General features: G+C 35.4%; 1 protein-coding gene across 15 annotated transcripts in view; it reads right to left on the bottom strand.

Annotated features, from left to right (window-relative positions):
• Nucleotides 1-16,600, bottom strand: part of LOC114648100 (myelin transcription factor 1-like protein) — a 647,050-nt gene that overhangs the window by 24,426 nt on the left and 606,024 nt on the right. For all 15 annotated transcript variants that reach the window (XM_051925515.1, XM_051925514.1, XM_051925524.1 and 12 more), the window contains 2 exons: nt 6,239-6,322; nt 4,325-4,546 (listed from right to left, as the gene is read on the bottom strand). In XM_051925515.1, coding sequence (XP_051781475.1) covers nt 4,325-4,546; nt 6,239-6,322 — 306 coding nt within the window. The remainder of the gene's footprint in view (nt 1-4,324; nt 4,547-6,238; nt 6,323-16,600) is intronic.

Below are 16,600 nucleotides of genomic sequence, written 5' to 3'. Positions count from 1 at the left end.
AGAAATGACATAATTAGTTAAACGGAGATCATCTATCTGTAGTCATGGGGTTAAATCGACTCAAGTATAAATGATTGAAAAGCGGAAGTCAGTGTATGGATACAAGAAAATATCAAAGTCACTGAATATCCCTTACAATATAGTACACAAAAACTGAGTGACAGAAAGAAGTAAGAAATGTCACCAGGAGACCTATGATAACTGAAAAAGTTACAAGCTAAATTGACTGTGTGTACAGCAACTGCTGCCCAGGTGCTTTACCAGTCACAGCTTTGGGGCAGAGTGTTAAGGAGAAACCCACTGCTAATAAAAGCAAGACATTGTGGAAAGAGTCTGCCAGAAGGCACACAAGAGACTCTGAAGTCAGCTGGAAGAAGGTTCTATGGTCTGATGAGATGGCTTTTTGGCCATTAGACTGAACACTACGTTTGAATTCTGCATTATCAAAAACACACCATTGTCAATTGTAAAGCATGGTGTTATCAGCATCATGCTGTGAGTTGTGTTTCTCTGCAGTAGGCCCTGTACGACTTGTGAGGGTAAAGGATAAAATGAATGCAACAAAATAGTTGCAAACCATCAATGAAAAGCTGATGCAGTCTGCAAGAAACCTGCTCCTTGTTTTCCAACAAAACAACAACCCAAAGCATACATAAATCCAAAGATACACATGAATGGCTTAAAAACAGCTTTAATGATCTGGAGTGGCTGAGTCAGATTCCAGGTCTCAATCCAACTGGGTTTTGGGGCTTGACTTAAAAAAGGCTACTTACTCATGATTCCCAATGCAAACTGATAGAGCCTGAGCAGTTTTGTGAAGAAGAATGGGAAAATCTGCAATGTTCAGATTTGCAAAGCTGACAGACCTCTCCACATAGACTCAAGGCTGCCATGGCTCCCAAAGGTGCATCTACTAAATACTGACTTGAATGGAATACTTACATACTTTATATTTGTCATTAATTTAACCCTGCACCTTCTAGACATCTATTTTCACTTTGACATTATGAGTATTTTTCTGCTTATCAGTGTCAAAAATTGATATTTAAATACACTGTAATTTATTGTTGTATAATAATAAAATATTATACTTTTCTTAGGCAGTGCAAAAATATATTATAATATTAGTGAGCCTGTTTCGCACAAAGAAAAATACAGTACATAGTGATAAATTTAATTGCTAAAATATGTCATTTCTATTATTCTAACTGTATTTTCACTATAATAATAATATAAACAAATGTTTAAAGACCAGCTGATTAAAATAAATGCAAGAAGCCAACCATTTACTCTGAAAATTAAAATGTTGCAAAATTGAAAATAAATATTGCAAATGATGTCTAAAAAGATACATAAATACAACTGTTTTTGTCCCGGGGTAAATTTAGAATTATTTTTTTATTTTAATGTTATTGAATTTTTTAACAAATCAAATAACACTCCATACAAATAAAAATTTTGATTTTTAAATAAATAAGTAAATTGATAGATAAATAAATATTTATTGATGGAGCAAGTTGAGAGGCACTATATAAACTAAAATGTAGTATTATTATTATTAACACTGATTTGATGCAACAACTACAATATACTGTACATAGTTTAGCAATTACTGTTTATCTCGTCACTAGGTGGCAGTGTATTATTGCAGTTTGCTGGAAAAATGTGGAATGTTCCTCCTTTTCTTTTTGTTGTTGTATATCCTGCTAATAAATAATAAAAAGAGGCATGGTACGCTGCAGCAATGTTTAGCTAAATGATTAAGACTGTATCAATTTATGTTCTGTTTAAAGAATTTCCAATATGTATATGAAGGAGAAAGAAGCACGAGGCTACAGCATGAAGCTGAAAGTAAGCAACTCCATCGCCAAAGTGAAACCGCCGAGGAAACACAAACGAGAGAGAAACTTGCTTAGCCGCTGATAGACAAGGGGGGGATGAGCACATCTGCAAAACGAAACAACAACTCTGCATTTCAAATTTTTTTCTGACGATTTCAATAGTTTCTAGAAGCCTGGGCGCTTACACAGCTAATGTATATATGTATATATATATATATATATATATATATATATACACACACACATACACAGGGGTGTGCAAAAGTAGGTTTACAGTTGTCCATATGGAAAAAGACATTCAGATTATGATTATTACAATAGCTTTATTAACTGAAAAGAATGGCACAATGGTACAGTGCACATAAGATACAGGTTGTGTGTAACAAATAAATAAAAAGTTTTTCATACAACTATAAACCTACTTTGCCCACCCCTATATATATATATATATATATATATATATATATATATATATATATATATATATATATATATATATATATATATACACACACACATTCATTTCACACACACACACAAAATGGTCTGAGCACACACCAGAAAATTAAAATGAGCAAAAACGTTTGACTTGACAGTCACAGTCTCGGTGAAGCATTATGCAGGTGTATTGCTGTTGCTATAAAAGAACTCCACTAGTGTTTCTTGATGCACTTCTACTGAATGATTTGATGGCTGAAAGTACCCAGTGTTAGTGTGTCAGTGTTGTTTTAATTCTCTCCTTTACTATTGCCTCCAGGGAGTCCAGAGTGCATTCCATAACTGAGCCTGCCCATTTAATTAGCTTGTTGATTCAGTGGGCCTCTTTTGAAGTTACCAGCCCATCATACTACAGCATAGAAAATTACACTGGCCATCACAGAGTTGCAGAAGATGTAAATGATGTCATTACCCACATTAAAGGAACACAGTCTCCTAAGAAAAAAGAGCCTGCTACGTCTTTTCTTATATATTTCCTCTGTGTTATGAGACCAGTCCAACCTGTCATTGATGTAGACCCCTAAGTACTTATAGGAGCACATCACCTCTACGTATCAATTCCCTAGATAGTGACCAGACACAGAGGCTCCTTGATGGGGTGATGGTCAATAACCAGTTCCTTGGTTTTGCTTATGTTAAGCTGCAGACAAATCTATCTGCACCAAGACACAAAGTTGTCCACCTGACTCCTATACTTTGAAGAGAAAAGCAGACAGGGCTGTTCATTGTGGTGCTCCAGTGTTGCTCACATCTGTATCAGAGACACTGTCCATGAGTCTCACAAACTGCAGTCTGCCCCGCAGATAGTCCATTATCCAGGACACCATAGGCTTATCCACCTGCATATTTCTGACCTTACAGTGATGGCTTGATAGTATTGAAAGCACTGGAGAAATCAAAAAAATAATTCTCACAGTGCTGTCAGCTTTTTCCAGACGAGAATCCGCCTTGTGGAGCAGACAGACAATTACATCCTCCAGTCCAAACTGTAGAGGGTCCAGGTAGTCTTCCACAAGAGTACTCATATAGTCCAGGACAAGCCTCTCAAAGGTTTCCATGATGTTTGACATATGTGCCACTGGTCTGTAGTCATTAAGTGAAGAAGCTCCTGCCTTATTTTTGAAACAGAAACAATGCAGGATGTCTTCCAAGCAGCTGACTTTCTGGAGTTTAGGGGCAGCATAAAAAAGTAACAGAGGACACCAAAAAGCTGGACAGCACTGGACATAAGAAATCAAGGATTGACTACATCTGGTCTTGTGGCTTTTCCTGTGTGTAGGTTCCTCAGTTGTCTCCTTACTTGATCTTCAGTTATGGACAGCCTGTATTGATGGCCATTGGAGGACTTGACACTGGCCATCCCAGGTGATGTGGTAAGAGTTGTTGATGTAATATGGATGGTAGGGATGGGACTGGTCGTTGGAAGAAGGTGGTAGTGGGAGTGTTAAACAATGGCATTAGCTAATCTCTGCAAACCTAATTTATTATTTGACTGAAAATCATATTTCATATTATAGTAACTTAAATGCTGGGATATATTTTTTCTTAATTCAGCAGTATTATGTGGTAGTCTGTAATACGTTAATATGTTTACATTATTTTACATTTCTCTTCTTTGCAGTAAATTTGAACATGGACTAACATGTCTGTATGGAAAAAAATACTGCAGTATATGTGTTAACGTGACTCTGCTGTTTATTTTAAAACAGCACAATATCTCTCCTTCTGAACATTACTACTATGAGGTAGTTTTTAACATCATGTAATTATTGTATGAATTATAAGAGACTTTGTTGTTCAGTTAACAATTTTGATACCTTTAGCCTTGGATGGCAAGCATACACCAGTAGTGTGTTTACTGGCGTAAGGATAACTTTTAGATAAATAAAAATAAAGTACTACATATAGGCATACTCTCTTCAAGAAGACAGTAGCACTTTAAACTATTATTTTATCTTTAAAGTCAGAAATATATAATGACCTACCTCCGATGTGTTAAAAAGCTTCCACTGACATGGCCTGAACCATCACAACCAGGTGTTGGACATGACATGCCATCTGTTTTCCCTGATTTCCAAGAAAACTGAGAGCCATTCAAATAGCCATCCTTTTGCCGTTTTGCAGCTAGAGGACAACCTGATGCACTACGATGAGATGCATACTTGCCGGTCACGTGACCCTGTCCATCACAACCAGGAACTGGACATCTTCATATTTCATAACAAGAAAATTTAAAAAAAACAGAATAAATTATGAACATTAGACATTACTCCTTACAAATTGATAGTACAGACAAAATCATGTGGTGATAGCACTGTATAAGTACACACTAAATTGTATTATTCACCAAAGTTTATCCCATTCTTTCTTACATAGGTTTGATAATACATTTTACTCTTTTTAATATACTGCAATACAATAACTGTATGGAATCTCCTGACAAAAGTTATCATAACACTTACTTGAAGACAGAGTGTCTTAACACCACCATGTGATTGATTTTAATTAGTTTTATAATTATGATTATATAATCAGCATCTTGCATCCAATTAACACAAAATGTGGAAGTTATCCAAATTTCTGCAAAGGCATTTATAATATTCACTGTTACAAATGGGCATGCATGATGGAGTAACCAAATACATGTTAAGACAGAATAAATGAGTTGTTTCTTTAAGATTAAAATTAAGAGGTGACATGATTTTTAAAATTATGAAAGGAATTAGTACAGTGGATCCATGCCATTACTTTAACATACTCTTGCACATATTGACTCACATATCATGAATGCAAAATTTCTTTTCTTATCTATGACTCTGCCATAAAAACATGTCTGTCTGTGTGTGTGATTGAGTATGTGCGAGTGTGTGTATGTAATTCAGTACATGCACCAGCATTTCAATATGCAGCTGTACTCAAATCATTCCTTTTTTTCCTAAAAGGCACCTAATTTGTGGCACTGAACCTGAAGCATTGGAGCTTTTAAGGGGTAACCTTCCTTCCCCTAATGGAAGGAAACATCTTTACATAAAAAGTTCTCAGCCCATGACAGTTTTTCCAGTTTTTTTATTTGATTTATAATACAAAGGCCATTTCCTCAAACTCCAATGAATCTTTGCACTGTGTTCATTTCCTTCACCCCACTACGGTGGTTCATTACATTATATATTAAAATATGACACTGTTCCTACTGATTACCCATTTCAGTTCAAAAGAATACACTTTCCTGTAATATTGTGTTTTGTAATGACCATCAGCAAAAGCCAAGTTACTAGGAAAAGCAGAAAAAAATCAGGAATTGAGCTAATTCAGGAATGTTTTCCTCAGTGACCTTTAAATATTACTATTATTACTTCTTTTTTTGATTGATGCATTTATCCAAGGAAATTTACAACATATGAGATACAATTGGTAATTTTTCTTTTGTTTTTGTAATTGTAGAACAGGCAGGTGAAATGATTTGCCCATGATCACACACTGTCAGTACATTTGAACCTACAAACTCAGGGTTTGATGTCCTAGGTCCAAAGCCTTAAACACTACATAACATAGTGCCTGCTAATAATATTAGCACTTGGTAAAAAAAAATACATATATTATATACAGAAATGTATTTGGTTAGTAACATAGTACTTCTGATACACCTGATTAACCAACAGCACCATAACTGACACCCATTGTCTTACAGAATTTCCCAGGGAAAGCCAGATAAAACAGCTAGTACTCTAATATTATTAATTTATTTTCAAAATTTTCTTATCTCAGCTGTAAGATTGAAGGGGACTAGAACAATATACAGGTGGTGCGACAATAGATATTAAATTACACAATTTTTATAATGTTTTAAATTACCCAAAAAAACAGCATTAACAGAGAAATGACTACATTCAATTTAGTACCTTATTGGTTCCTGGTCTTCTTTATCCTCTTTACTATGTGCAATCTTGATACCACTTTTCTTTGCTCTTGGGCAACCGGACAAGCTGGATAACAAGAACAAGAGACAGCAAAGCACTGTTAAAGAATTTATATTAATAATTCACTACAACAACTTCATGCCTCCTTTTTCAAGCTTCGCTAACATAAATATCATAGGTTTCTGTCAGATGTATGTGATTTCATGACAAAATGTAATATATTCTTATATTCATTATGGACTATAAGAAACAAACTGGAATACAATGTTAATTAAAATGTGTATCTGCTACAAGAAATGACCTAATAATATCATCACATTAACAGGAATCTTTTTCAAAAAATGTTTACAACACAAGTTGCACCAGGTCATCTATACAAGCTTAGCTGATGTCAATTTAAGTCACTTTCTTTCTTTTTCAAATAGTCTCCTAACAACATGAAGGTAGGTAGACTGGCTATTTCAAATTGGGTAATTTGTAATTGGGTGTAGATGAGTGTGGTTGTGAAGACAGTATACCCTTAAATGGACTGGCATATTACCAAAAATTTGTTCATGATTTTAATGTGATGCAAAAAAAGACAGCCATCATTAATATAAAATAAATTGAATTTCTATAACATAAAAATAAGATATGGAAAGGAGCAGACCAATAAATGCCACAATTATTTCTTAGTATCCCATTACCGGTCTGTTGTACCAAAATATTTATGTTTGAAAAGTATTTGTTTTGCAGTCTTTGTTTTAAATATGTATATGTGTATAGGGCATTGACCTACAATTGAAAGCTGCTCCATTACTGAGAAATGGACTATGTGATCCTTGAAAAAAGGACAGTCCTGAAACTTGTTGAACAGCAAGACTGCCTGCTACAGTGACTCTTTTTTTGGTCTCCTTTTAAGTTAGATTTATAGGCAGAAAGGATTTAAGCATCCAACCCTTAATCTGCAGCACAATATTTATTTGGAGAATCTGTGAGAATCGGTACCTAGGTGCAAATATTTCCTTATATATTATCCTTCCACAAACACAGTTTGCAATCTATGGGTCAACTGGATGGATTTGGTGCCACTACCCTGAGCACTTTTTACATTACTGCTGCCAAGAGTGTATTGAATCATTCTTAACTTTGAAGCTAGCTGACTCCCTTTTGTGTACTGTCATGTATTATTATTCATGGGCAGGTCTGTTAGTGAATTGTGTATGGTTATATTTTTGGGTAAATCCCACATCTAATGGTACAATATACTGGGACTGGACACACAATGAATTATGCATCTATTGTCAAATAAGATTTTCAAGTTTGTAGGTGTTTGGTACAGTTCTTATTCCTATTATCATCAATTTAATTATGTATTAATTACACATTTTCTCTGTTCATTGAAACAAATTACTTTTGTATAACCTGCTAGATTTATCTTTAGTATTATATACTCTGTATTAAGGTTGGTTATAGTTGGTGTGTTTTGATAGATAGATAGATAGATAGATAGATAGATAGATAGATAGATAGATAGATAGATAGATAGATAGATAGATAGATAGATAGATAGATAGATAGATAGATAGATAGATAGATACTTTATTAATCCCAAGGGGAAATTCACATACTCCAGCAGCAGCATACTGATACAAAAACAGTATTAAATTAAAGAGTAATAAAAATGCAGGTAAAAACAGACAATAACTTTGTATAATGTTATTACCCCCCCCAGGTGGAACTGAAGAGTCACATAGTTTGGGGGAGGAACGATCTCCTCAGTCTATCAGTGGAGCAGGACAGTGACAGCATTCTGTCGCTGAAGCTGCTCCTCTGTCTGGAGATGACACTGTTTAGTAGATGCAGTGGATTCTCCATGATTGACAGGAGCCTGCTCAGTGCCCGTCGCTCTGCCACAGATGTCAAACTGTCCAGCTCCATGCCTACAATAGAGCCTGCCTTCCTCATCAGTTTGTCCAGGTGTGAGGCGTCCTTCTTCTTAATGCTGCCTCCCCAGCACACCACCGCGTAGAAGAGGGCACTCGCCACAACCATCTGATAGAACATCTGCAGCATCTTATTGCAGATGTTGAAGGACGCCAGTCTTCTAAGGAAGTACAGCCGGCTCTGTCCTCTCTTGCACAGAGAATCAGTATTGGCAGTCCAGTCCAATTTATCATCCAGCTGCACTCCCAGGTATTTATAGGTCTGTGCCCTCTGCACACAGTCTCCTCTGATCTCACATGTTGTTAGTTTTAAATTATACCTAGGTTGGTTTAATAGTCCATATGATAGTTTAATCCATTAATCTAAATTTTCATAATGCAATGAATAAGTAACTCCTGGTCAGCTCCATCAAAGCCTTTTCCCACATCCAGAAATGTCAAGACCTCAGGAAGCTCTATTTCTACTAGGATATATATTATGTTGAATATATGTCAAAATCTGAAAGTATCTGTCCGCCTTTAACAAATCTAACTTGATCTTATGAAACGAGTGACCCTTTATTTTCTACACTTCATACTTTATAGTAACTGTTGTGATTTAAAGTGGTAAAGTTTCGACAGAAAACAGCACTTTCTCCTACTTCTATTTAACTGTTGAATAGTTTCACATGGTACACCCTGCCATCAGTGATATCTTGAAATAATAAACTCCCTTGATAAAAAGAAGGAAGCCGAGAATAGCTTCCCTACTTCATTACATATCTTGCTTTCCAAAACAAAGCTAAGATCCAAAACTTCAGAGTCCCAGTCCTTTAACATACAAAGTGGGCCACAGTGGGCCATATCAGGAACAAAGGGATCTCCCATGACAATGTAATAAGAAAACCCTAAGAGAAAAGCAACAGCAATGCTAGTATTCCCAGATAAACAAGACACATGGTACAGTTCAATATTACTTATACAGTAATCCCTCACCTATCGCGGGGGTTACGTTCCAGAGCCCCCCGTGATAGGTGAAAATCCGCAAAGTAGCGACCTATATTTATTTTATTATTTATACATATTTTAAGGCTTTATAAACCCTTCCCACACTCTTATAAACCTTTCTCACTCTCTTGTTAACCTTTCCCACGCTCTTATAAACACTTCCTGTGCTCTTAAACACTTTCTACATTCTTAAACACCTCAGACCAACACTGCACACTGCATGCAGCGATCAGACGTCAATGTGTCTGCACTCGCTTTGTGAAGGGGGGCAGCTGAACTCACGCTGAGCAGAAATGGACTTTGTGCTGCTTCTGCCAAAATGCCTGCTTGTCGCTCTGCGCGAGGAGTGGGTGTGTGTGTGTGAGGGCTGAACGCACCTTCGCTCAAACCCCCCCTCCCCGGAAGCGCAGTACGCTCCTGCCACTTCGCATTGTCAAGGGGGTGGGGAGCTGAATGAACGCTAAGGAGAAGTGGACTTTGTGCTGGCTTTGTGCTGCTTGTCGCTCTGCATGTCAATAATTTAAAAGCCTGTACATCACCAATTTTCCTGTCTCACTGTCTTGTCTTGCGTGAAGTTAAAATGTTTTATAATAGTGAGATGTTACTCATATCCTTAGCCCGACATCCACATATCATATGTGTTAACAAAGTGTGTTTTATAAGTTTACATGTGTTTAAAGCATGTGGGATGGGTATTTTAAGGCTTAAACTAAAAAAATGTTTATTTATATGGTCTTTCTATATCGCGGATTTTCTCCTGTTGCTGATGGGTCTGGAACATAACTTCCGCGATAGGCGGGCAATCGCTTGTATTTAAAAACCCGCAAAGTCGTGAATCCGCGAAAAGTGAACCGCGAAGTAGCGAGGGATTACTGTATTATAAATACTTGTTCAGCAGTTCAAATACAGTAAACAGTGATAGTTAAGCATTAGTATAGAGCAGGGCTAAAAGTAGTATGCCACAACCTTACCTTTTCGTTTGTTACATACTGTATAATGGTACGGTCAAATTTTGTTTGTCTATATTATATTAACGTCCTTTTTTATTTCATCTTGTAAAGCACTTTGAGCTATAGCATATTGTTTATATAAAAATGTGATATATAAATACATGTTTTTGTTGTTGATGCTATAGTGACACTTTTAATAATATTAACCAGTTCACACATTTACCAAAGGGGAAAAGGCTATTTTAATCTAAAAATACTTATGATAATACTATTAATTATATTATCCAGAGTCAATATAAAAACCAGAGTATTTCAACTACATACAGATACTTAAACATTAGTCTAGAACAGCATTAATTCAGTACTAAAATTATTAATATTGGGGCCATGTAATAACTATACATTTAACAATGCACTAAAGGTGCAGATTGTTAGTTATAATATAACAATATATAATGCTATTTAAATGACATAAAACAATTAAAAAAAGAAGATGTTGTGTAGTAAGAGTCTAAGTATTATTAATAGTAGGTACTCTTTTGCTATTGAGTAACTTAAAATATGCTGTACTTTGTTCAGAGTCACTAATACTATTCTATTAAGACATGACAACAGTGGTATTTTATGGACTATACTGTAGAAAGATTAGAGCTGTTTAATATGTATGCTGTCAGTATACTACTGACAAAGTCTATGGCATTTACTGAAATAATATTAAAAAGAAAGTAAAACTATGTAACAATATTTACAATATAGTAGGCAGATAGTAAAGTTTTACATCAGTATATAATATTGACTATTGTTTCCTCACAAATATTATTCTTTCTGCCACAAAAACGACTATAGCTTATCTTTATATATCTGGTTACACTTCAGGATGATCTTCTATGTTCTTCTTAGCTCCCTCAGGTGTACAGTACATGTACTGTACGATTGATTTCCAATTGTCACATACAGTCAGCTGGTTATATAAGACAAAAACATTTTTCTAACTTATGTAATTGTTTTTTGATGCTATTATGACATGCTCTTTTTTTTGATGATTTCAGTGCTGAAATTAGGGAAAAATACATATCTGGTTTCTTTCACACAACAGAAAACCTTTCTGCCTGGCAAAGTAAAGCACATATGAGTTATACAGAATTCAGTTTCCTCAGTAGCCTTTTCAAGAATTTGGGTGAAGACTGCCAACCTGAATTTAGCAGAATTTCCATTTTCTTGACTTCTGGAATCCCAGTGATCATTATATTTATTCCAAATACCCCACTTAGTAATTTCTAATGCTGTATCTTTGTAATTAGACTCAACTGAAGTTTACTCCATTTTTTCAATATGGGATACAGTAATCCCTCCTCCATCACGGGGGTTGCATTCCAGAACCCCCCGTGAAAGGTGAAAATCCGCGAAGTAGAAACCATATGTTCATATGGTTCTTTTGATATATTTTAAGCCCTTATAAACTCTCCCACACTTTTATAAGCATTTCCCACACAATTATACAGCATAAACCCTTTGTATTCTCTTAGATATTAGGTAAGATTCGTTGAAATTATGTATGTAAACACAGTTTATATACAGTAAAACCTAAATATTATTTTAAAGATATCGAGCGTCTCCGATATCACATATGTTACAGCCATTACGACAGACAGGCCACCAGCAATAAATACGTACAATGCAAGAAAAATTGTATACAGTAAAATGTGTGTACAGTGACACTAAACTATGTACATGTAATAAGTACTGTATTTAGATAATTAATTATAGTTACTCACCAACAATGACACGACGACTTGTACGATAACGATGAGTTTAATTCTACTGCACAACAAAGGATAGCGTTACAGCTCTTCTAAAGGAGCCTCTTCAGGTGACTGTGTAGCACCGCCGTTGTTCTTCTTCCAGCACTCTTCAATCTAAATCCCTAAAACAGATTCCATCCAGACTACTGCCTTATCACTTCCACCTGCTACTTGTTTTGCGCCCTGGTTAAAGGACACTGCGGCCGTAGATCTTATATGCTTTTCCTCCTTTTTAAATAAAAAGAATCGTGGACTCATTGATGCCGTAATGGTGTCCTGCAGCGGTGTAGCTGTTCCCTTCCTTCAACATATCCAAAACTTTTACCTTTTCTGCAATCATTTGCATCTTCTGTTGGTGCTTGGACACGGCCCCTGAATCAGTAGCAGGAGCACGTTAATGCTGAATGAGTGAGATGAGACTTCCTGGTTAATGCAGTACTCCGTCGCTGAGCCAATCAGCACACAGGAACTTAACTGTGTGCTCTGATTAGGTAGCTTCTCAGTCATCCGCCAATAGCGTCCCTTGTATGAAATCAACTGGGCAAACCAACTGAGGAAGCATGTACCAGAAGTAAAAAGACCCATTGTTCGCAGAAACCCGTGAAGCAGCGAAAAATCCACGTTATATATTTAGATATGCTTGCATATAAAATCAGCGATAAGAGTGAAGCCGCGAGAGTCGAAGCGCGATATAGCGTGGGATTACTGTATTAACATTATTTTTATTTATTCCTTTTGTGCACTAATTGTGTTCAATCACTCTTGTTCTGAAGTTTCACTCTTCTACTAAGTCCAAATATCAGGTCTATCAGTTCCATATTATACTCCACCCTGTATTCTGCATTACCATTTATATTACAGTATATTCGTCATGGATGAGTATGATAAATTAATCATTAATGCTGGGCACAGTGATAAGGACAGGCTGTAAAGTAAGTTCACAGTTCCACTAGAGCTAAGTTTGATGTGTGTTGCACAGGGCTTGTCTCTTAAGGTTCCATCAGGCTCAACAAGGCCTGGTGTAATGCCTACATCTACTCCATTAAAATCCACCCCTGAAAGTCTGGATTGTGATTTGCCCCTTTAATTAAGGCTGGTCTTTCAGGACTTACTTCTGTGGAATTACTAGAATCTAAAAGTATTTGCATGTGGAAAATCCAAATGAAATTAGGCAAGCAGTACACTATGTTGCCTTAATAGATATCCGAAATGCAGGAGATGACAGATTATGTTGTTTCCACTTTTTAGCACAATTTGTGAGCTTGACACAGTTTTGACAGCCAATCACCATGCTGCCTGTCATGGCCTATGGAAAATCGTAATCGCATATAAACAAGCTACAGACAAGTGAGAGAGAATACACCATAAAAACACAAACTAATTAATGTTAACAAAATGGAAACAATTACATGAAACAGGAATTTTGCAAAGACAACAATAAAAGTTAGGCATAAACCACTAATCGAATGAATTAAGTAGCAATTACAACCAGTAGACAAAAATATAACAATCAAAATTTAACAATCATAGCCAAACCTAATTGGGTAGCTACTTAACAGAAGTAGAACATGAAATAGATTGGGAAGAAGTAAATGCAAAGTATGCCAGTATTGCTGATGGGGCCAGTGACTGTATGAATGTCTTCTAGGTGTTATGAGTTCAGCTGCACTCTTGGCCTGCCTTTTTTCTTTTCTCTTTCTGTTGTGGTATAACAGACACAAGACATTGAGCAAACAACCCTCAATTCTATTTGCTTTGACCAAAATAAACATTTTTCTTCTTTCCTTGTGATCACATTGTGTGCATTGTATTTCCGACTGAGGTCTCATTGGTTGTCAATTCTCACCAACAAAGGGACACACCGCTATGCCTTAACAGAAAATCTGTGGCAAGTCACAGAACACTATGACTAAATTGCTGGGGATGTCACACTACACAACTGTAGATTTACAATTGAAAAATCACTGAAATGTTGTGTAGTGTGATGGAGGATTAAGACAAAAAAAGTAATATTGTCATGGGAGTCAAGAGAGGCAAAACCAACTTCAAAAGAAGTGTTTTTGTGAATGAAATTTACTTAGATATCTCACATAATTAATTCAGACTCTGGAGTTTACTGCTGCCTGATATAACAATGACAGTTTATGAAGTGAATAGAAAGAAATGGACACAACATACAGGTTTTTTGAGCATATCCAATATTTTATTAGAATTTGTATTTTTAAAATCGTTGTTAATTTGTCACTGAATTGATTCCAAAGAATATTTATCTGAACTACCTCTGACTTTGATTATGAAATAATATCATAATCTATATAAGATCTATAAGTACAGTGTTTATAGGTTACTTTATTTTTTCAGTATATGTGGGCATGGGAAATTTTAATCTAAGTATGTATTAAAATATAATTTTAAATGTATGTTAAAACTACTGCAAAATGATTGAGAAACTGAAACCTTTCATACTTAAATTTCAGCAAATGATATTTTTCATTTTCTTAAGGTGTTATGCAAGTTACTAAAGGTGCATGTTTGGCTAACAATAGCACCAGAATGTGGCATCTTGTTATACGTTGGTCTGATATGCAATTCAGAATTTCACTGTACCAGTGCATATGAATCTAAATTTTAGTTTAAAATAAGAGGTGAACAGCAAGAGAGTGAAGGTTGGTTGAGGAAAACTATACACACATACGCATAATACCCTCAGGTGAAAACTGATTAAATTCTACAAAAGGTAAAAAAAAAATATCTGAAGAGAGAGGGGGGATTCCTTTTCTTTTTGTGGTGAATTTGGGATGGGGTCTGGTTGGCCTGAATGAAGAGACGGTTGGTAATCCTTCCCTTGGACTTTGATGTATGGCTTGGAAAAACCCCTTCATGGGCATTAAAAGATTTTTCTTTTTACTTATGGCAAACTTACTGTATTATTGCTGTTAGTGAATTAGTCGTGGATTTGTTACTTGTTTTGTATTGTAATTTGTGTGCTGAAGTGTACGCTTCAGTGTGAGTTTTTTGTAACCAGTTGAAATTTTGTCATTTGTAATTTCTGTATCTACAATGATAACTGTCTTAAGATTCTTTCAATTACTTCTTGTGGTGTGCTCTGTATATTTAATGTGGGTAGAAGCAAAGTAGTGGAGGTCAGTTACATTTCTGGGTCATTTATTTATATATATATATATATTTTTTTTTTTTTTTTTTGCTGCCACTCTTAATGGAAAATCAATGTATATATGGATTTTTTTTGTTTTGTCTCTGGTTACTCTGGTATCTCTATCCCAAAAACATGCATGTTAAGTTACTTAGCAAAACTGAATAATAAAAACACATGTAACTGTGCCCAGCAGTGAATTGGTTGGCTTCACAAGACCCAGTTTTATAAAAAGCAGGTGCAAAAAACAAATTAGGTATTATTTGAATCGATTAATAAAGTACAGTATAATAATAGAGTATTCGCATACTGTAGGATGTTTACTAGTACAAATCCATAGTACAGTGAATTAGAGGTGGACACTAAAGTGGAAGACTTCTGGTTAAAAAGTCCAGCGCCTTAGCCAGTACACCACACATGTCATAGAATAGATGATGAACGGTGTAGGCTCAAGAGCGGCTTACATGCTGAGATAAATTAATAGTGTACATTGACAGAAAAACGTCTCTACCGTCCTCCCCATTCCTCCTTCCAGACTTTACGGAAAAAGAGCTAAAACGTTTTTTGATTGCTGAGTAGAACAAAAGTATTTCAGCAACCTATACCATCTTCCAAAACTTGATTGGTTAATCTGATGACAGCTGTGTTAACTAACTTAAGATCACATCTTTGCCAGACCAAGACATTCATTTGCAATCTGATTGTTTGCCTACACTGATGAGCATGTTCAGATATCTATCAGCTTCAGCAAGGTAAAATTTGACCGGTATCTGGAAGTGAAGTTAGATAAAATCAACAGAAGCTGTACCTTCTGTAAAACATGGGTTGATGTCTTTCTGCTCTTTTCTGAGCTCTACCTTTGCTGTACATTCTAATGTCTATGTGTCCAAAGTGTTATGTTCCAAAAACCTCTTAGTCTGTTCAAGTGACACAACCCAAATGATTGTCTGTAGAGCCTTACAATACTTCAGAAAGAAAATCGTAGTGGCTACACTGTGCAAAGTAGGAGACAACTGTATCACACATTAGCTTGTTTCCACATAAACAATTTCACTTCCTTTGTGAAATTACGTAAGATTGTACCGTCTAAAATGAGGTGAGATAAATAGACCATGGACACAAAGAATGAAAAATTTAGCAAAGATAAATAAGGACACACCGTTGCTATTAAAATTCTTCATTAGAACCTGGATTAAAGATAATGTCTAAAACTTTAGGTAATATTAAAATGCTTTATTTGTGATACTTTAAATTAAAACTTTAAACAGCTAGTAAAATGCCTAAGCATTCAAAAAACAGAACCCCTCTGTATCTGAACAAAACAGAAAATCAGAAAATCTCTAAACAATCTAAGAACAGCTTTTTCTATGTTAAACTTTATTTGTCTTGTGTATTTTGTGTTCTGTCTTTCCTGCCTAAATAGAATTATTCTCTCTATAATTTTTATGTTTATCAATAACTCATTTTTTAAGTTTTTTATGTATTATTAATTTAGGTATTATTTTTTTATAAATTATTTTGTGCAG

The sequence above is a fragment of the Erpetoichthys calabaricus genome, chromosome 3 (genome assembly GCF_900747795.2).
Source record: "Erpetoichthys calabaricus chromosome 3, fErpCal1.3, whole genome shotgun sequence".
NCBI classification, from domain to species: Eukaryota; Metazoa; Chordata; class Cladistia; order Polypteriformes; family Polypteridae; genus Erpetoichthys; species Erpetoichthys calabaricus.
This window is presented reverse-complemented; position numbering and strand designations above follow the sequence as displayed.